Source organism: Dermacentor variabilis, chromosome 10 (assembly GCF_050947875.1).
Source record: "Dermacentor variabilis isolate Ectoservices chromosome 10, ASM5094787v1, whole genome shotgun sequence".
NCBI classification, from domain to species: Eukaryota; Metazoa; Arthropoda; class Arachnida; order Ixodida; family Ixodidae; genus Dermacentor; species Dermacentor variabilis.
Genome location: NC_134577.1, coordinates 71,527,228 through 71,550,336, shown reverse-complemented (window position 1 = coordinate 71,550,336; position 23,109 = coordinate 71,527,228). Strand labels below are relative to the sequence as shown.

The following is a 23,109-nucleotide window of genomic DNA, read 5'->3' as shown; positions in this document are numbered from 1 at the left end:
GAAGCCGACTTTGCTCAGTAAGAAGCCAGACACGTTCTCCTCCCTGCAGTTGTATATTCGCCGCCTACATTCAGAGGATGCAGGAAATGCTCGGTACTCATTTAACTGGAAGATCGCCCCACATCTGACTCCATTCGGGGGAGCTCTCGTAGCTCTGACGTGAGTATGTGCACTTGATGAGGCACAATATGAGATTAAACCCGCTCCATTGGCGCTTCTGAGAAACCTCTAAAACGGAGTAACGTGAGACAACTAGTTCCTCTAGCCTCAAAAGAGTTAGCGGCACTCTGCTGTATCTAAGAGTGCATCATACTAAAATCTCCCTCTCCTCTGTCCACTGCAGTTCCTCATGTGGTCCTCTAAAACAACTTATGATTATCTCATCATTACCTTTTATACAACTTAAAAAAAAGCAGCCGGAGAAGTTAATGATGAAATGTTGAATTATCGTTGTGATTCTTTACTTTAGTTATTTATGCTTTTGTCTTTGTTTGCTATGTCAAGGCCTGTTAACAGGTAATACTACCAGCTCTTGGTCTGAAAGTTCGTAAAAAACGTGTTATTATCTAAAGGTGTGACTACGTCGCTGCACCGACTCTGCCGGGCCTAGTCACACAAATCCTCGTAGACTTAGACAGGCCCGTTTCCTTCTTCTGCTTTTGGATGTTTATAAATAAATTATTATTATTATTATTATTATTATTATTATTATTATTATTATTATTATTATTATTATTATGAATTTCGCGGTCTTCCAAATGAATAACTGCAGATGATTTTTTTGTCGCTCATAGTATCCTGGTTCCGGTGCAACACAGACCGCATAAAAATTTCAACTTATCATTTGTAGAGGGGATCTATAGAACGGGCATGAGCGATGAGCAATCTGAAATGAAATTATTGGGAACACATCGAAAAAAATTATAATATTGTATTGTAACGAGTTTTGATGCAATGCACATATTGCATTATACCACCACATATGTTGTAGAAATTTTTAAAACTGTTATTTGCCATTACTTCTGCTTATTTGTAAACGAAGTTGGGCGAGGATATTTCCCCAAGGGCAAATACAATAAGAGTTGTGAATGAACAGAGAATTCTAATAGCATAAGCAGGGATAAGTTAGATCGTTCGCGGCATTGCTCTGTGTCATTCATTGATGTTAACAGACCGTACATACTGTCATCTTAATTTGCATGTTCAGAAAGTATACCTTTCTCAAGCGTAGACGCAGCTACAAGAAGCTTTTATGTCAATTTCCGCTTTGGTAGAATTCTCCATGCATGGCGCGTATCTCCATTACGGAAGAGGTCCGACCTAAGAAGATGTTGGCAAGGAGCAGAACATCATCAACAGCCGGTTGCTTAAGTCCCGCTGCTTTTAAGTAGATGCGATTAATAGCAACCATGTTCTTTCTTTCCTTTCTTTGTTTTATTCTTTTGAAGTTCAGGTTGCTCTCTTACGGCTGGAGAACAATGTTAAAGCGAGAGTTTTATCTCGCGCGATCGTTGTAGAATTAGAAACAAATATAACAAGTCAATCTTACAGTGTTATGCAGGAGAAAAGAAAAAAAAATAAAAATAATTACCAACACAGAACATACTCTAGCACATCCTGGAGACTCCTGCTGTCTCTTTGCTTTTATAAAGCGTACGTCGTGAGTGTCGCCTTTGCGACACGCGTTTTTTTCAGCAAAGGAGATTTGCCGCAGACGCATTCGCTGCTCGAGTGCTTTTGAGGGGGGACTGGTGCCTGACAAAAAAAGTAAACAGACGGCAAAACATTGCAGAAGCTGCGGCGCGTCTGGCTTCAGCTGATATCGCATGAATGACATGCCGTAAGAAGAAAGAACTGCGCTCAAAAGATAGCAGACATCATCAGCAGGGAGCGTAATTCTCCAAAAGCCATTTTTTTTCTTTTTTCAGGCGGCGGCTCTTTAAGTACACACGTGAGACGATGTGAAATGCTAGCCTGCAAAAAGAAAGAAAAATGTAAAAATACAATTCGCATGGTAGAGCCTGATAAAAAGAAATATAAACGAAATCTAGCCAGTCTTTCGCAGCGGCGGACTTTCATCATTATGGCCGCGGTACACTTTCAAGGAAGGCGCTCGTACTTTTGCTGTCTCTTTAGCGATTTTATAAAGAACTCTATCGCCACACTCTGCTTCGAAAGAAGAAAACGGAAAGAGACAGAGAGAAAAGAGCGAAGAAAAGGTACTCTTTTTCTACGCGACGGGCTAAGCGGTGAAGAAATACACCGCACGAGAAAGCGGAATAATTGCAAGGTCAATATATATATCGAAGCGGGAACATCGACGAAACGAAGGCACTTAAAAAGAAAAGAAAACAGAAAGGAAACTGTATCTGCACTTCTAACAACCGATTCGCTTTTGCGACAGACAGATATTTCAACAGTCCTGGAATATTCGTCAAAGGCACACAAAGTAGAGGCCTGCGCCATGACTCAAAAGTGTGTTTTAGTACGGGAAATGGGCGTAGTGACATGTTTGCCGAGAAGTACGCCGTTTTATTGTGAGTTAACGGAGCAGATGACTCCCTGACGCACTTTTCTTTTTGTTTTATTTTGTGATTGTTGCGTTTGTGATTTACCGATTCATTTGGCTACTGGTTTTTGCATTCAGTTCGCGCTTTCTTTCTTTTTTTTTTGTTACATCGCGCAGACAGAAAAATATTTTACACGTTCGCTGACGACGAACACAACGACATGAACTTGTAGCAGCGTAACATAAATATTTACATGACTTCGCGTTTCGTGATTTTCTTTGGCAATATACGTACCTAGCTGTGCCGGGCGCTGTTGTTCTTGTCCCCCTCCCCCTTTTTTCTTCTCTCTTTTTTCTCCAAGGTACACCATGCTTCTACCTCGCCTAGTAACCTAACCGCAGAGCGTTTTCTGTACAAAGATTATATATATATATATATATATATATATATATATATATATATATATATATATATATATATATATATATATATATATATATATATATATATATATATATATACACCAACGAACCGATGCTGCGCGCACAGCAGGTGCTATAATAGGCCGCAGGCAAAAACTGGACGCGGGGGCGATGCGTCAGCGACGCATCGCAATCCACCGCCAATACTTGCTCGCCCTCTACGTAGTCTGGAAGCACCAGAAATGCTCACAGAAGTTCAAGAATTTCCATGTGAGATATATCGTCCATTATTATATAGCTTCATTTGATTTAGGATTTGTCGGCAAAAGTGAGAAGAAAGTCAAGCGTTTTCGATCCATTTCAAGTGTTCGGTCCGGCCGCAAACTCAATCACTCCTTCGTGCCATGCATATGAAGACACTAATGTGGGCAGGCGCAAAAGCCTAGTCACGTGCTACTTCGTTTAAATCTTGTGGGCTCCATTTCCAGTTCGGATAATGAATTGCACAGCTACTATCTTAAAGAAACTAATTTTTTTATGCTTCTCAAAAGGCTACACAAATCTTCCAACGAAGATTTTCCATTTATATTTGTATATAGCGGTCTAAACTAAACATAAAATTTCTGCGAGTTGCTGAAGAGGGTACAGAATCTACTAAGTTGCTTGCATTCTTGAAGCTCACACGTGGTTTGAAATATTGAAGGCATGGCTCAAGTCAGCTGGAACACCATGTACACGTGCGAAATATTTCCCTGTACCTAGGAAAATTATGGATATTGTGGAATTCAACTCATCCTGGCAGTCTTTCAAAATCACGTATTTAACATGGCGCAACCTGGGGAAATTGCGCATATGTGCTTAATAAAGTTCTTTTTCCTGAAGAACACTTGATGTTCCTATTGGAAATTGAGCGACAATGAGATACATTTATTAAAAGCTCAAGTGTGAAATCTGGAGGAATCATGGCGCTCTTGGCACTTGGCCCTTGCGCCGCAAGACATCACATATTATCAAATCTTGAGAGCATGTTTTCTTTAAGTACTCTACGTCTCACCACAAAAGACGTTCCGTAACTATAGAAAAGCATAAAATGGCACGTTGGATAATTTTACGACGTGGAAATAAAAAAACGAAACCTCACAAAAGCGCTAAATCGAGAATACAAATGCGCTTAAGTATGCAGTGGTTGACACTTACTGCAAGGCGATATATATAGGCTTTAGCAGTTAACATCATCAGCATCGTCATGACCACGTATCGCAATCATATCATCATCATTGTCGCCTCTCGCATTCCCGTTGCATTAGGTGCAGTTTTGTATCTGCCGTGTATAATTACACGCAATGTGGCCGAAAATCATTCCTTACCTACTAGGCTCAGCACAGTGAAGAACTTCTAGCGAATGCTTGCAGAATTTTTTAATTGCTCTGCCCGACGCATCCCCCAGAAAAAAAAAAAACGCTCATAGAATTGCTCTAAAAGCACACACTGGAATGCGCTGGTGCACAGAGGGCGTATGGTGGGGCCGCCAGGGGCGTCAGTGCCATTTGCGGCAGGCAGGCAGCTCTAATTGCTTTGGTATGCTATGAATCTCGTCAGGAATGAGACGCGCTAATTGCAAGACTCGGTAGCGTTGTTACACCGGGCGACAACAGTCGGTGAGTCGCGTGATTTCTTATAATGACGCTGCACGTGATTCCGTCGTCACAGCAATTCGCCGCACGTGTTCTACACCCCTTTACGCTGATGCTGACGACGGCTGCTCTGTTGTTCGCTGCAGGTGGTCGATGGACACGCCATTGCACGTTTCGTATTCTATCAGCTACTAAGCGAGCTGCGCTATAACGGCGAGAACGATGTGCGTAATGGTTTCCCTAACAAGTTAGTACACTGGTGGCGTATCAGTGTTGATAGCATGGCGCCTTCTTGTAGCCTGGTCTATGCTTGGAGAGGCTGCCGCTGAATTGCAATCAATTCTCGCTGCCTGCTCGCATTCCTCTCTCAGATTGGAACATTAACAAGAGTCGAAGTAGGTGTTTCCCAAGTGGACGTTGCGATAAGAAGGCTTTTCTTCATCAGGGGGCCAGGGTTGATCATTCGAAGTCTCTGCCTGGCCAAACACTATTTTTCTGTAACGCTTTAATTCTTCTCCGCCTTGGTTAACGTGCGACTCGCGTATGCGACGACGTATTCTGTGTGGCCAGGTTGACGCTGTGCCAACACAGCGCCAAGCCCTACACCGCTTGCATCGGTATGGATTTCGGTTGGCGCTTGAGGGTCAAAATGGCGAAGAATGGGTGGAGTCGTGAGAAGACGGCGCAAGGTTTTGAAGGCGTCGTCACACGCTGGAGACCATGATGAGAGATCTCTAGCACCGCTAAGGAGCTGCGTGAGAGGTGATATAATTGACGCAAAATTTCGAACGAATCGCCGGAAGTAAGAGCAGAGGCCGATAAAACTGCGTAGCTCTTTCATAGTGGTAGGTTTTGGGAACGCAGTAACAGCACGCAGTTTCTCGGGATCCGGGCGAATGCCCTCCTTTGACACGACATGGCCTAAAATTGTAAGCTGACGAACAGCAAATCGACACTTCTTCAGGTTAAGTTGCAACCCGGCGTTGGTCAAGCAAGTGAGTACGTGCTGGAGGCGGAGCAGGTGCGTTGCGAAATCAGGGGCGAACACCACAATGTCGTCAAGATAGCAAAGACAGATTTTCCATTTGAGGCCACGCAGAACATTATTCATCATTATTTCGAACGTCCGAAAGGCATGACGGTGAATTCATACAAGCCGTCTGGCGTAACAAAGGCAGTTTTTGAGCGATTGGCCTCTGCCATCGAAACCTGCCAATAGCCTGACCGCAAGTCCAGCGAAGAAAAGAACTCGGCTCCCTGCAGACAGTCCAGAGCATCATCGATGCGTGCTAATGGGTAGACGTCCTTCAGCGTGATCTTGTTCAACCGTCGCAAATCAACACAGAAGCTGATGGAAGCGTCTTTTTTTGTGACGAGGACCACGGGGGAGGCCCATGGGCTTTGGGAAGGTCGAATGACGCCTCGACGGAGCATGTCATCGACCTGGTCTGCAATGACGCGACGTTCCCTAGCGGACGCGCGATATATATGGTCTATGTCGCAGCGTTGAGTGAGAGCCAGTGTCGATGTAATGCTCGACCGTCGATGCACGGCCAAGAGATGTTTGCGCAACGTCGAAAGAACGGCGGAAATGCTGAAGGACTGCGAGAAGTTGAGATCGCTGCGAGTGCGTCAGATCTTCGGCGATGAATGGGCTGAACACACCAGTCCATGTTGAGTCGGGTACGGAGAGGGCATTCAGTTCATGGACGGCAGTAGAAGGCACTTCGTCGAGGACAGAGACAATTCGTGTTGAATCGACCAACTCGACGTAACCAAGGCATTCGCGGCGGAGCAGTGATAGCGGCGACGAAAGATGATTGTAAATGGGGATCGTGCTGACACCGGCGGCAAGGTCAAGAGCTGCAAAGGGCAAAGGAAGCGCTTTTCTGGTAACAAAGTGATGAGAGGGCATGAAGAAGACCGTCCCGTCGGATATGGTACTACAGAAGACTGGTACGAATGCTGAAGAGCACGGGGGAATACAGGTGTCTTCTTTCGCGAGAATTTTAGCGGCAGGATGAGCATCGACGGAGGCCAGGTCACCAAGGTAGAAAAGTTCAATCTCAGCCCGAGCGCAATTGATGATGGCATTGTGGCGTGGGAGAAAATCCCATCCTAGAATAACGGCGTGGGAGCACGATGAAAGAACTATGAATTCAATCGTGTACAAAACGTCCTGTATGGTCACATGGGCAGTACGAGCAGTGGTAGGGCAAATGGGTTGAGCACTCGCCGTTCGTTAGCGACTATCCAGACAGAGACGTCGTCACTTTACGAAGCGAACGGCAAAACCTGGCATCCATAACTGAAATAGCGGCACCGGTATCGACGAGAGCGACTGCGGCGAAATTTTCGATAAACACATCAATGACATTAGCAGGTAAAGGAGGAGGACTTCGGCCTGTCGACACTTGCGCAGTTCTTGCCTCAGGAACTGCGTCGTCTAGTTTCCCTCTTCGTTAGAGACGGGTCGTCGACGCATAGGGGAAAGCGATCGGCGACTTGGAGATGGTGATCGGAGGCGTTCGAAGCGAGGACGGCGATCAGTCTGGGAGCGAGCTGGTGATTGGTCGAAGGGCCCGTAAGGCGCATTTGAATCAGGCGGCACATAGGGCGCTCGGCGATCGTCATCGAACGCCTGCGATCGGCGGCGGCAGAACCTTGCGATATGACCGGGACACCTACATGCGAAGCAGATAGGGCGATTGTCCGGCGTACGCAACGGGTTAGGGATGGCAGTGGTGGTCCAGGGGTTGGGAGGGGGAGGGCGGTGCACAGGCGGCTGGAAGCGACGCACGGGCACATTGCGAGGGGCCATTGCACCACATATATATATATATATATATATATATATATATATATATATATATAGTCGAAGCGGGAATGGGCGTGATAAAGAAACTTCTGACGCCATGTCTTGATCAAGATAGCATGCCGACGCAGACAACTGTCCAGTTTGGCGAAGAGGAACAATCCGCTTTATTGGATGCTTGCGCTTTTATATCAGCCTCCCGGCTGACAGGCTTACACAGCGGGGTTGCCAATCTTGAGGACCCTGGTTGCCAGGCCCGATACACACTTCACCTCACATTGTTTGAAATCCCTGGTTGGTCAACCGTCCGTTTTAATGATTGAAAAAGAATTCGCGCCTCTGTGTAGCACATGTCGCTGTATTATATATTTCCTCTCAGTCAAATGTTGTTTTCTCGATTGCTTTCGGTGAATCTGTTCGATATTTTTTTGCCAGAATTTGCTTTCACTATTAGGTGCCGCTTGCAAGAGATGTTTTTCTACCGGACCAACATGAGGCATGAATATGCTATAGAAACACTCCGGAATCGACTCAACACATTGTAATGTAATGCTAAAATATTCTCCCTGCACGAACAGTACAAAACCTGCACCTTCTAGAAGCGTTGGGATTCAATGCCTATGGAAATATTAACTGATCAGCAGTTTATAAAAACAAAGCACGTTTAGAGTATTGGTGGCAACAAGAAGAAGGGGATAGAATAATGGAACCGTTAGCCTTACAGGTGCAGGTGACAGTCAAATATTATGATACAAGTTTAAACGAAGAATCAAGATATCAAAAAAAGATAGGCAAAATGCTACACTGTGGTAGATGCAGCAAAACCTCATTCGATAAAGTAGGCTAGATGGCTATTTGTCACCACACCATACCATATAGGATGTCAGTTAAGATCACTATGATCATTAGCACTCTATAAGTTCTCATGCCTCTCCATAAAAAAAAATCAAGGTCACTCTGCCCTGCGAAGGTGGATGATCAGCGGAGCTGTCGACATCGTATTCAGAACATTTGTGGGAAGACTTTATTGGCATCACTCATTGTCACTTAGTAAGGACGGTCACAATGGCTTTGTGCTCGCTACGATATACACTGATCGGCCTACTGGCAACTGCAATCACGTTCTTTGATAATGTGAACTCGATACACGTACGCCGCTGGGTGGTCGGTTGGGCCAAATTGATGTGGCAGCGCAAGCCATATATGTGCAAATCGTAACGTGTAATCCACTCCGTTTTTGGTGCCGACACATCCACATTGAAATCACCGAGAACGAACACAGGGGCAGCGTCATCTCAACTAAACCACGCAAACTGAGTAGTCATGAAACTTATGGGGCTATGAGCCATTGTATTTTTTCTGCTTGCTTACGAGGATACCAGCCATTGCCTACGGGGGTATGAGCCATTGCTTCTAGGGGTATGAGCCACTGATGATGATTGTTTTCGACATGTCGTTCTGCATGCTGCATGCGTCATTAGAAAGAACGTAAGCACTGTTCGCTTCACTTTGCTGAGTGCTTACGGAATTATGAACCATTGATGACGATAGTTTCTGTGTGCCAGCACAATAATTCTATGGTATCCTAGCTACATACAGCTCCTCTATAAAATGTTGATACTTGGCGTTCATGTCCTCCATTGCTCCCTTTTCGTCGGCCTGTTTTGTGCGCAACCCGCAATATGCACAGGAGCAACATCTCCAGACAGTAAACAACCCTAGGCTACCTTCAATAAAATCATTATAAAAAATTGAAGCACCCAACTGTGCGAGACAATCTGCCCAAACATGGCAGTATTCTTCCGATCCTAAAAGGCATAGAGTGGGAAGGTTTTTGGCGATGATCATGATGATAATGATGACGATCATCATCATCATCAGCCAATGTTATGTCTTCTGCAACACGAAGACCTCTCCCTGCGATGGAGGTTTTTTTATATTCACCTGCAGATTATTTAATACATACATCAGGTACAAAGCTGTGGTGGTGTAACCAGAACGTTTTATGGCTGTTTAAATATGATTTGATTAAAATAACATGACTGTGAAACCAGTGATGTTTTGTGCTCTAATACAGCTACTTTTTCGGGCACTCAAATTGCAGCCTACATGTCAGTAAATTTTTTTCTATGCAGCATGCAACACAACTGCAATGACAAAAGGAAAAGGTTCGTGTCAAATGCCCTTGCCACATCGCCGAATTGCGTGTCGGGACTCTTTCAGTTGACGAACTCTCACGCGCTATGCGGGAAGATTGTTCTCACGAGCGTAATCTTTTCTTTACTCACAGGGCCAACTACTACGCCAATGGGCGCCAGGTACGCGGCTACCACATGGTCAACGTGGCTCTGCACTGCGCATGCTCCGTTCTGGTGGCCATCGTCGCACGCTGCGTGATGCGGATACCTGCCCTCCACGCGTGCCTGGCAGCGACGCTGTTCGCTGCGCATCCGGTCCACACTGAGGCGGTGAGTGTTCGTGTACTGTTCTGTTAGGCTGTCACACATTTTCTTCAGGGGTGACTTCTTTCCCATACTGAACGTTGTCAGCGCTTAGACCAGTTGTCAAACCACTCGTGATATCCTCTCGAACGGCCGCCCTTGTCTTACATTAAAGAAAAATAGTGACCTTTCCCCTGACTTACCGCCAGACATGTTTCTACAACAGTAGTAGCAGCTACGCCTGTAAGACTACTCAGAAAACTTTTTCAGCCTAAGCGGAATTAACAAGTGTCCTAAGGGCTCTAAGGCTCTTTATTTGTTTTTGTTGCTGTACCATGACAGTAGACAATACTTGTAGATGTTAAGTAAACTTTGCAATGAGTTGGACGTCATTAAGAGAGGATGAAACGAGAAACTGGTCACATGAAGAAGCACATGAATAAGGCCACGTCCTATTGCCTTAGTGCATGGATACCCACCCGTTGCTACGTCTACGCAACCGATCAGTGGATACGGAATCAAAGCTTGCACATTCCGACGTCCACTCGGCAATCACAGCTCAGTCCCCACTGGGTGAATTACGAGTATCTCGGAAATCGCCTTTTTAAGCTAGAAGCAGACTTATAGTATAATGACTTCACAGAGAACAAAGTGAAGCCAAGCAACTTCATTACGCATACGGAGACGCGGGGTGGCGTATAAACGACTTGATCTCCATAATACGGGCCGCGAAAATGACTACAAATGTCAGGCGCCATGCGATACTCGAGAGACGACTTCTCACGTGTTCTTTGAGTGCGCCGATGGCAGTTTCCGCTTATTACCGCGCTGTCTTCTTGGAACGACCGACCTGTTTCGAAGCGGTTGATTCAGGGGACGACAACAAACGGTTTCCATTTGCGAACAGCGTTGGCACTAGGCATGCAAACTGCGTTTTCTCGTGATTTTTTTTTTACTTTGGCTAAAAGCAGTTTCTTGTCAACGAGAATGTACACGTGTTATTACTAACCTGACTTCTTTTGTTGAAATAAGTCATTGCGCTCATATTCTCGTCAATGCAGGATTCGTCTTCGTTGCCTCTTCGCGAGGGCGCCATGACAGAATTTGTACCGAGCATTAAGGGAGCAAAGCTTCCTCGCGTCACAGAATTCGTTCTTTCGTTCTTGCTTATGCGTGTAGCATTGTGGTACGCTTCCCTGTGTGCTCGTGATGCGCGCGAAATTATGCACTGCACCGGCGACCTGCCGTCCGACAAGTTCCATCCGTCGCCCTCGCGCAGGTGTCCAGCATAGTGGGCCGAGCCGAAGTGCTGTGCTGCCTCTTCTTTCTGCTCTCGCTACTCTGCTACCACTGGTGAGTTGGCTTTTAAGCAGCCATAGGTATAGTGCACCTACGTGTGATTGCATGGTGCAAGACAAGTTTCATACTGCAATGTCGTTAGACTACGCCTTGGTGGCGTGGGTGCGTTGCATCCGGTGCCACATACATTTCTAAAACCTTCCTGTAACCCGTGATTCGAGCATGTTTCTATTTTATGATGCAGCCTGTCTAAGACGCTCAACTCAACATTGTCGATCAACACGGTGAAAAAGTCAGCCTCTGCAGCGCTTGCAATCAATAACGCTCTCAGCGGTACGGTTTAAAAAAAAATGGCACGTGGACAAATAGGCGTCGTGCCAACAAAGTGGAAAGGTCGTAAAATTTCATCCCCTTTACACTTTCTTGCTTTCATACGGAATGTCTAATTTTAGTTTTACTTTGCGTGCTTCGAAACACAGGGGAGAAAGAAAGATCGCCATATTTTTGTTCCTTTTCCTGATAGATATGTATGAAAAGGTCGGCACCACCGCATTCGCCGCACCCAATTTATCGCCGCACTTACAACAGTGATCCCGGAGCCTGGGATGCTGTGTAGCATGATTTGAACTTTGAATGTAATTTTGAAAACGTAGGCCAGAATTCATTTCGTTCGGGTAGTGTTTTTTGAATGTACCAGCTTGCGATACTTCGACAAATATGTTTGCTTCTAAAACTGGTCACGCATCTCAGTTAGACATTGAGACGTGCGGGAAACAGCAGGATCAACTTAAGTATCTGGAAGAGCACACTTAAAAAGGCCGTTAAATGCACGGTTGTCTTAGCTAACGTGCACCAAGTTTAAAAAAAAAGGCAAAGCTTTATATGCGAATGAAACCGGTTGTTTATTCTTAAGAACAACCTGAAGGAGCGTGTAGTATCTTTTGGACTGCTCCTGAATAATTAATTTCTAATGATTATGTAACTAACTTTTGAAGTATGAAATTGATTCGCCTAAAGTATGTGTTAGAACCAAACCACACCAAACCACATGTATTTAACTTGTTTTCGGCGCGCAATTGCGGCTGTTGTTTCGGCGTTTGAAAGAAAGCCCGCGAAGTGCTGCAGTACTGCCATCGTTAGCATGTATCGAGCAAACTAATTCTGTCCGTGTAGTGCAGACAATTTAGGTCGTAAATATGACAGTTCGAATTTATTCGTCGTGGCTGCTACCTCCATGCCCGTTTTCGCGTTGGCCTTATGTGGTAAATCGATAGCGTGAGCTGCGATTTTTTGATAACTTGGCTTTGGCCGTCTTGTTACCGTTGTCACAAACAGTCAAGCGCTCACTTACGAGGCACCCCGCTAGTGCAGATTATGCGACCATACCAAGCCACTTGCTTTGGTCGCATAACATACAGAAAAGCGGGGCAACCTTGTGGGCATGCATGAAGCCTATTTAGTCACTCCGAATCACGTATTAGAGCAGCACTACTGAGGCGCACAAATCGGTCAAGAGATCGAAATTTTTTGTAATTCGCAGGTTCTTTTTTTTTTAATTCAGGCTCACACAATAGATGGCGCGCCGCTTTCTCTTGTGTGAAAAACTTTAGTTTTCAAATGTATGCCAAAATAGGTGCTGTCTGTCATCACGCGTCATTAAAAGGTAATCAACTAATATTAGTACAAAAATAGCGAACCTTTTTCAGCTTGCCGCTATCATTCTATGCTTGGTTTCATTCGCGTAGAAGGTTTTGAGTTTCTTTTATTTATTTTTTTAGGCTTGGTGCATGACACCTTGGACAGCCTGTGTAATTGTACATGTTTAATCCACTAATTTCTTCCTTCACAATTAAGTGACAACAAATTCAACAAATATGTTATCGTTTCTTTAAGCTGAGCATAATACAACATTTTTTGCGTAGTTTCGAGCCAAGGCTAGACGCAGGAAAGAAATAAACAAAAAAATGATCACGATGGTTTCATTTTCATAATTTCCAGGCATATATGGGATCCGGCTAAGAATGCTGTCTTTTTTTCTTTCTCTTCCCGTGATTCTCCGCAATCTTTCAAGGCCGCTTTTTGTTCTGTGTTTGGTAGAAAGTGTAATGATGACTTTAGTTGTTTTAGGATAAGTATTTCCTCGTGAGTGTTGCAGATTTTAGGGTCCACGGCGTCCCTTAGAAAGGATCCTAAATATAGTCGCTCTTGAAACGTTACAACTACTTAATCTCTAAGCGAGGATCCGAGTTATTTCTCATTTCGATTTGCTGTCAAACAAATTCACCGAAGCATAGCTTTATGCGTTCCGTAATCGATAGCTAAAACATTGCGCCTTGGTTATAGAACTAATAACGTGTCATAGGTGAGAGTGCTCAGGTCACCGGATACTGGGAATAACACAAAGGTGCAATATTACAAGTTGGCCAACTCATAGGTAACTTTCTTTGCCAGAATATTGCCGAACAAGATGCCTATTATCAGAAAGACCGGCACTGTATCCACCTGCCATAACTTCACATATTGCCTCCACAGAAAATGACAGTGAAACTAGTCTGATTTTTCTTTCAAATTCAACCAGATCGACGATTGTCGCTGACGCAGATCGGCGAAGTGACTGCTGCATCTGATCAATACGTCTTCGATTACTATGCGTTGCTGAGCGAGTATGAGCTTGCACCTCGCAGCGATGTGCGCGTGCTAATAGTGCGCAACGTTTCCAAGTCCGGAATGTTGCCGACGCGCGCAAGAGTTTGTTCGGAAAGGGTGCACCGAAAACATAACACGCGTTGCCGCACGCGTTCTCAGCAATCTTGCTAATGGTTTCTCTGGGCTGACGCCGCAGTTCCGTGCGTTAGCGCATGCCTTTTCTTCAAGCAGAGTCTTTGTTAAGACGTTCGGCGGAAAAAAAGAAGCCGCACTTGTTAGAGACCGCACCTTGCGGGAGTAGAAGCCCTAATGGACGCCTAAATACAGGGAATAAGCTTTGGATTTCAAAGGAGCGGAGTGCAGTCTTTCTTCGGGAGAATTCCCGTTATGAGCATTTTGAAGAAACAGGATTGCTTCTCGGCTGTTCCTTTTTGTGCTCCTTCATAACATAGCGCGAGATGCGAAAGCTGCCTACGGATAAGCCTCGTACAGCGAAGGAGCGCTAGCTTTGTGCTAGCGCGCCGGAAAGAAGCATAACGCGACAACACGCTAAACTCAAAAGCTGGCTTAGCACCCCGTCTCTTCATAAAGGCTAGGAAGAATTCTTTTGTTCCCATCTAAGAGCGATTCTCCCGTAGGTTGCTATTGAAGAAGAAAGCCGGACGTCGCGATTTTGCATTGGTACGGTGTAGCGGGGCCTTTCAAGACGCCGACGCCGATGAGAACGCTATTGAAGTCGAGCGATTCGAACAACTTTCTCTCGAGAGCATCCAGAGAAACTATGAAGATAAAACAAAAACATATTATGGAAAAGACTGTTTTCTTTGATTTCTATTTTCCCTAAGAAATACACAGCAATGCACTCATATCAAATTCCTCCTCATACCCCGTCCTTAACTTTTTCTTCAACTGGTGGCATTACGCACAGACGTCATCCATGTTCATACGTGGTTTTCGTTTATGAGTAGGCATTTACGAGGACTGCTCATAAACTCTCATGCTCAGTTATGATAATTGAAAGCAAACGCAAGTTCTCTTCACGTCATGAAGCGTTGAAAGCAACACCGCGTCTTTTGAGCGACTGGGACTGTATTCTGTGTCAATTATTCAGTTCACCTCGTGTATTTGTTCCCCGCCTTGTCCAGTTCCGAGATAACAGGCAAAACGGATCATATTTCTTTTAATATCTTAGATCTTAGATCTTTTTCTTTTCGTTTCAGCTGTGACTTTTAGAAGTGTCTAATAGATACGTAACTGCAACTGTTACACGTATAAAAACAGTAGATATACTGCCCCCCTTTTTTTTCTGATTTTTAAGCCTTATAATAATTCATCCGTCAACCTACTCTCCGTAGCCGCCCTTTCATTAACACTCTCTTGATTCTCGCGCAAGCAATCGATAACATGCACTGACGCTGCATCATTCAAATTAGACCTTAGTTCATTTCTCCTCGTGTTTCAACTAAGCTCACGTCTTCTGTTGTTTATTGCGAGGCTACACCTCCGAATATCGCGAATGGTATACTGGAATTGAAAGCACCTGACAGAAGATTATCAAGATCGTAATTCCCTAGAGAAGCAACGAGATTGGTCGTCCAAAATGGAAGACTCCCCACTCTATTAATTACGTTCCTCAATCTCTAAAACCTTTAATGCTGTTTTGTACTCGTAGTGCTCTTTAATATCTTCCCAAATACTTATCTTGTGTTTCTCGCAAGCAGGATGAAGTCACAGAATTCTGTTGAAGTCTGGCAAGCACACTGTAATCATTCTTCACTGACGCAGCTGCCAAGTTTCCACTGACGGCAGAGGAGGTCACGGAAGGTCGATATGGCTAGCGGCATGCGGTCTACTGTCCGTATGTGCGCTGCTCTCCAAGGAGCAAGGCATCACCGTGCTGCCGCTGTGCATGGCCCTGAGGATACGCACGTTAGTCGTTTATTCTACGAGTCAGGAAGGACAGACGCAATGCCATAAGGCTCACCGACGACGTTGGTAAGTTATTTCTGCACTATGTGCAAAACCAATTCCCGTTGTCGCATGCTACCAGCACGTAGTACATACTACATGGTGATAACGTGTTGACACAGTGCCACTTGCTCACAAGTAAACTCTTAACTCCAGACAAAAGAAGAACGCAGACGACACACACGTTTGGTGTTCAGCGCCAAACGTGTGTGTCGTCTGTGTTCTTCTTTTGTCCTGTTTCTGATGCGCTACGCTACGCTACGCGTTTTGCCTCCATCATGCTATACCAACAAGCAAAACGTGCAACTTGGCTCAACTTTTTAACTCCGCTCCACGTAGGTTCCATAACGAAATGGAACATATTTGCATAAATGTTCCACTTACCAATTGAAACCTATGTGGAACAAATGCCAGTTAGCGTTGAGCTTCTTGCCGCAGTTAAACTATGTCACTCTTAATATCCTTCCGCGTAAGTGCCACTAAATAAATCGAACGTCACAATCTTTTTCTCTATAGGTTCCGCCAATCAAGCGTAGTACAATTCTAAACTAGTTCCACCTGCCATTCGGAACTTATTTGGAACGAGAATAATAGTGTACACTTAGCAGGTACGTAGATTAATGAGAAACAGAAATGAAACTGCGTCTGTAGGCCTGTCACTTCTGAAGGACTACAGAAAGAACGCAAGAATGCGTGTAATTTCACCGGCGATTTTAACGAGTTAGCGGACTGCGTTCCAACATAAAATTTGCATCTCCACAAATGACGTTGGCTCAAGATATTTTGCTAAAAACAACCGCCATGGCTCGTTTTAGGCACGAGGGCGTCATTTCGTGTTTTCCCACAACTTCTGAAATCATACGCTGACGCCTTTAGGGGACTCGGCGAGCCTAATGCAATGCAATGACACTATACAGGAAAGGAGAACACCATTTTGTCATTCGTGTCCCTGTGGCCGAACCTGGGTAATTACGGCGTCTCGACAGGTTCGATCAGTATGCACTAACAGCTAAGCAAGAAAGAGAGAGAGAGAGAAGGGAAGAAGGAAAGGCAGGCAGGTTAACCAGACTGAGTCTAGTTTGCTACCCTACACGTGGGGAGGGGAATGGGGAGTGAAAGAGGGAGAGAGAGAAAACTTAGGTGTAGGATGGCTATAGTCGGGCACTCAAGTCTGTCGCCTTCAGGTAGTGAAAAAGCGGTCGAACTGCTTTCTGGGCTAATGAACTGTGAGGCCAGGCTTCCAAGATCTTCGCTTCCGTAAATGGCCTGTCATCCAGTCTATTTAAGGCACACTGGAGAGCCTCACGTTGATTATCGAAGCGAGAACAGTGGCACAGAAGATGACTGATGGTCTCTCCACACTTGCACTTAGCGCACATTGGTGAATCCGCCACTCCAATAAACTACCGTGTTAGGAATATCGGGCTTGCTATTTATTCGCTGTTATTTCTGAAAATTTCCACATGCCGTCCCATGATGTAAATGTTTCAATTTTACTTCTAGCTTCGCCCTATACAATTCTGGATAGGGAGTTATGGACCACCGCTACTGACAAAACATTCAAATCATGAAGCTCTTAATGGGATCGTACTCCAGTGAACGCTTTGAGACATCGCTAAATAAAAGGTTATTATTGAGTTTCCACAGCGAACATTGTTTTCCACTGTGAACAAGGGACCCGTACGGACCTGGAAAGGTCAAGTGTTTTCATTTTTATTCTACTCTTAGCGAGTGTTCGTTTTAATTTCTCCGTGCTCCTCCCTCGCCGGACAGGTTACCGTCAAACTCTTGATTTGTCTCGTATGACTTCGCTCGTGTGATAAACAAACAATGGGAGGAACGTACAGGGCACTGACCGCTGAGAGAGCAAGTAAAATGCAAAAAAATCAGGGAAGTCAACCAGAGGAGCGTGCGGTTTGCTACCCTACAATGGCGATAAGGGAAAGATGTAATATAGAAAGAGGAAAGCGGGAGAGAGTCAACGCTCTGTACGCACGCTGCACTGTGTCTAGCGAATCGCCATTGCACTAAAGCCGACAGGCGCAATGAGTCCCTTGGCCGCGTAGCTTAAAGCTTCACTGAACTCGGCACGATATATTCAAAGTACCACAGCGAAGGGGGGTGGTCAACCGAGCCTCTAAACGTCCCATTAATTGTGAATTTGAGAAATCGCAACAGTAACTCTCAAAAGGATAGAACAATTAAAAAAAGAATTCTGCTTCGAGTGTATAACACGAGCTTGCCCTGCAGTCTTGCTTCCCGGCACTTCCTTCCTGGAACATCCACAGTCGAGAAAACCGTTCCTCTCTTTGAGTTCTCATAATCGGCGTGCGGAACGTCATGGTTAGGGTCAGGCATAAACTCCGAGCATCATTCAATGTTTCACGAAGGGTGCCGCAAAACCCATACGTATATCTACGCATTTTAGAAACACAGCTTGGATTCTCAAAATGATTTTCTCTAATTTTCAGGCCAATGTGCAGAAACTGCATACGAGACACTGTCTACCGATGCTTCTTGGATCGTGACCTTGCCGCTCTCACGGCATTGGTAAGTGTAACTGTTTTTCTCGTTGAGCTGTGTTGAAATGGACACCGGTATATAGATGCCTACCGGGGAACTGCCCTATAACATGAGTACGAATACGGCTAGACGTCTGAAGTGATAGTGACTTTGCAACTTCTGGACGCGTAAGTTAAATGTTCCGATGTACTGCGGATTAATGGAAGCTCTTCCATGGGGGTAACTGAAAGGAAAAGCCAGTACTCTAAGCTTATGTCATTTAACCACTCGAAAGATGGAAAAGTTTAGAGTAGTGTTGTTTGTGCCAATTTTATAAATATACGGAGGATACATTAAAAAAGAAACACTAGCAGCATTAGCTCAATGGCTATGACGTCAGTGGCTAAGACGTCGCTGCAAAGCACGACGTCGGGAGTTCGAATCTCGACCGCAGTGGCCGCACTCGAATGAAGTCGGAATGGAAAAATGCTCGCGTACCGTTGATTGCGTTCACAATAAAAACAACCACATATAGTCGAAATTATTCCGCAGTCCGCCGACACGGCGCATGCCCTCACAATGAAATTGTGGTTTTGGCGAGTAAAAATGGCAGAATTTAATTCAGGGTGCGTAAGAACCCGATGTATCATGAAAGTCGGCAATTATACCTGTCTTTGCGGTGCCAACAGCCCTTGCAACGCGACAGCGAAAAGCTGCCTCACGCGAAGTCTATAGAACGAGGCTTTCCGGGTCGTCGCTTGTTTACCGCCCGCCCAATGAAACATGGTCGACAAAGCGCGCGTCATTGAATTCGTGCAGCGCAGTCTATGCCTGTCTCCAGTGGGCGAAAATGTACGCTGCCGGCACTAATGTGCCTTCAAGCCCACTACGCAAATGTAGTGTTGCCCAGGTTGAGCTCGCTGCTCGTACGTTTATTTAACGAAGCTGCGTCGCGTTCGCCGCTTACTGCGTTATGAGCGCCCGGTAATCAAGGCCGGAATGCGGTCCCTGGGGTTCGCGCTTTGACACGCAGATGGAGCGCGATGCAGTACTGATTAGTGCGCAGCTGTCGCTCTGTGTGAAATTGTCATGGCGGCGCCGAGGCCACGATACGGTGGAAATGCATATGCGTGTAGTCGCACGCCAAGCGCCATCACTCGCCGTCACAGGGTTGCCGGAATTAGGCAGTTTCCGCCTCCCTGATGGCTCTGCGAGACGCACGCTCTAGGAATGCTTTACGCGGAAGTGGAATGGTGATTTTTTTAAGCACACTTTAGAATTCTTGATATCATTTTCTGTTCTTATTGCGGTTGACAAAGTACTACTGAGCAACTCAAGTTGAAAAACTCACGCTAAGTGCATGCTTTAAGGTGTTCTCCTGGATAGGCTAGAAACATACATGTTTTGCGACAGGATTATGAAACAGAAATAATTTGATATGATGCATGGAAAATAGATGAATCGTGGGAACATCACCACAACTTAACATATTTGTTGGAGTTAGTACAGTGAAAAGGCTTTTGTGTAAGGTTCGCATTAGGAGATTGAAAGTTAACCAGAACTCAAATTCGCGCGAACAAAGTCAATCAACTGGAAATTAGAATCGCGAACAATGTTTTAGAATAATTGGCTTGAACTTAATAATCTGCTAAAAGCGGCACACACACACACGCACCTTTTGACCCGACGACCTTCTCCAAGGTCACTCACCGGGGAGCACATCTTCTGTTCAGTCAAGTCCGGAGGTTGTGGCCCAAAGCACGGCCCTTACAAAAATTTTTATAGAAAGTCCATAGACAGTCTATAGACATTTGTCTATGAAGTCTATAGACTGTCTATAGACATTTCTTTAGACTAGTCTATAGACAGTCTATAGATTTATGGCCATACACTTTTTATAGACTAGTCTATAAAAAGTCTGAGTCTATAGACTGTCTATACACAGTTTATAGACAGTCTATAGACTTATGGCCATACTTTTTATAGACTAGTCTATAAAAAGTCTGAGTCTATAGATTGTCTATAGACTGTCTGTAGACTTATGGCCATACACTTTTTATAGACTAGTCTATAAGAAGTCTGAGTCTATAGACTGTCTATAGACTTATGGCCATACACTTTTTATAGACTAGTCTATAAAGAGTCTGAGTCTGTAGACTGTCTATACACTGCCTATAGACAGTCTAGAGACTTATGGCCATACACTTTTTATAGACTAGTCTATAAGAAGTCTGAGTCTATAGACTGTCTATAGACTGTCTATGGACAAGTGTATAGGCTTACAGTTCTACTTTTGTAGACTGAAGTCTATAGAATGTCTACAGATGAGATTTGTCCGTAGACATTTTATACACTTCAGTCTACAAAAGTAGAACTATATATACAGTTCTACTTTTGTAGACTGAAGTCTATGGAATGTCTATATACAAATGTATATAGATAGTCTATAGACATTCTATAGACTTCAGTCTACAAAAACAGAACTTTATAGTCCGATACACTTTTTTTCTATGACATTCTGCAGACATTTGTTAACAAATATGAATTTTTTTTAATCTATAGGCACTCTATATACACAGACATCTTATAGACAAGTCTACAAAGAGTGTATAAGGCCATAACTCCATAGCGGCTATCTACAAGTTAGTTTACATTTTTGTTTACATGCGGTAGCAAAAAGTTTTGAATGTATTTATGCATGTGCACCTGTTCCTTTTCATCTGCACTTATGCATTACCGTTAGTAGATTAATAATGCTTCTGAACCAGCTGTACTTTCATATATGTTGCACAAACAGAAAGAATTTATATAGTGCTGAATCATGCAGTGCGAGAAATAAAACAAATGCGCCAGCAATGCATTCACCGTTTTTATTGCTCGATATAATAGATGAATTCCTTAAATTCATGTCGTATGCTATTATGGAAACAGATTAAATATTTACACTACTCCTTGGCAAGCATGGTCGCCAGGCTGGCCTTGACCTTTGTGTCATTAGTCCCAAAGGTGCTGCAGGTGTATGCTGCAAATAAGTAGATGCAGCAATATCAGGCAAAAATAACAAGTGTATATTCTTTGTGTGTTCATTAAGCAGCTTAATATATTTGCTCAAACCATCTAAGTCAATACTTAATGCGGTTTAACTATGACTAATGGCTGCTTGTCAATACAAATCAGCACCTTTATACAATGTTTTATTGCATGGTATGGTGAACAATTAAACAGTCACAACTGCTGCTCGTGCCAGCAACAGTATGTTCCCTTTTATGACAAGTTCATATATGATGCATTATTGTACTTATCCCAAATGGTCTCCATATTTATTGCTGAAACGTTACCCAGTTGGGCTGTCTGTACATTTTCTTGGCTGGTAGTTAAGTATGCCCGTGCAGAGGGATATTTTCAGAAGACGTGAATGGAATATTCACAGTATCATGCCTAAGATTGTAATTTATTTTGCTTAATACACATTTAAATGTCTTTCTCATACTTTTAAATGAATGGGTGATTGGCCATAACTTCAACGGAAGGCAGATGGGCTGATTGTATCGATATGGTCACTTAATTTGTTACAGGTAATGAGGCCTCTTGGGCGTGCTAACAGGTTTCCAAGTTAGGTATACCACATGAGCACCCGAAATACCACACGAGCACTTTGTGTCATGGCACGACAGATATGCACCTCCTAGGAAACAGAACTGATAGTATAGTTCGAATGAATGCTATTACAGTAAATTATTTAAGGTGCTTTGAAAGATGAAAATTTTTTCTAGGCTATCGAGGTTCAGGACGTTTAGTTAACGCAAAAAAAAAAAACAGATATTGAGTAAGAAATGCCTTGTCAGTAAGCTTGACTTTCTTTTATTTTTCAATAAATGGAACCAATTTCCTTCAATTTTTATCAGGTGAAACGTTTTAAAAATATATTTAACTCAGAGATTCTCTGGAAACTTTGTATGACATATAACAAGACAGCATACCTATGTGGCCATTTTAAAATTTCCCGATCTTTTTCCAAGCCTTCCCTGGCTGTTCTCATGAAAATTTTCTGGCAATCTATGACGCCTGCAGCTTAAGTGTAATAAAAAAAATATTGTGGTTTAATGCTTGCCAAGTACTGCCAGTCGATAATATTTAGATAAAACGAATAACACGTCAGTCACTTGACATGCAGTGTTAGATTCAACTGACTTGAATCCCTTGATTAATAAAGCTGACAAGGGCTTCGGCAAGTTCGTAATTGATGGCCACACGAGTACAGCACGGAAGACACAGAGACACACGTAAAGCAAATGCAACAATGTGAGGAAAAACTATACAATGAGTTATACAATTAGTTATTTTTACGCTTCAGTAGTAGTTTTCAATATAATTTGCTCTCATCACTTATGCCTCCAGTTAACTTTGTTTACCTCTGACTAAAGACTACATGGGAATATTAATCGGTACCATTATGATGTTTCGTTATACTACAGTATGATAAGCAGTTAGACAACCGTAATGGTCGCCGGTGCCAGCAACGGTACGTTTCGTTTTAGGACAGGTTCATGTGACACACAGTGTACTTATAAAAATAAAAGAAATGCGAGAATCCCAAACGATTCCTATAATAATACTTGTTGAAACAAAGATACCCGGCTGGACTGTGCACATTTTTCAGATGTTAATACAATATGCCCGTGCCGAACGAACATGCTCAGCATACTGACTGCAGTTTTGAACAATCACGTTAAGATTTGCAATTTACTTCCGCTTAGAACAGTCTGCAATGTCTCTTTTCTCATACTTCGAGATGAATACATTTGCCACACTTTCAGTAGAATGCACATGAATGGGGGCGTACTGATCAGGTTACTTATCAACTAAAACATG

The 23,109-nt window shown here is 43.9% G+C and overlaps 1 protein-coding gene across 1 annotated transcript in view; it reads left to right on the top strand.

Moving 5' to 3' along the window:
• The window catches only part of LOC142560698 (protein O-mannosyl-transferase TMTC1-like), a 118,618-nt gene that overhangs the window by 47,010 nt on the left and 48,499 nt on the right, over positions 1-23,109 (top strand). The window contains exons 2-5 of the mRNA XM_075672958.1: positions 9,672-9,849; positions 11,102-11,175; positions 15,553-15,762; positions 18,207-18,285. Of these exons, the coding sequence (XP_075529073.1) occupies positions 9,672-9,849; positions 11,102-11,175; positions 15,553-15,762; positions 18,207-18,285 (541 nt within the window). The remainder of the gene's footprint in view (positions 1-9,671; positions 9,850-11,101; positions 11,176-15,552; positions 15,763-18,206; positions 18,286-23,109) is intronic.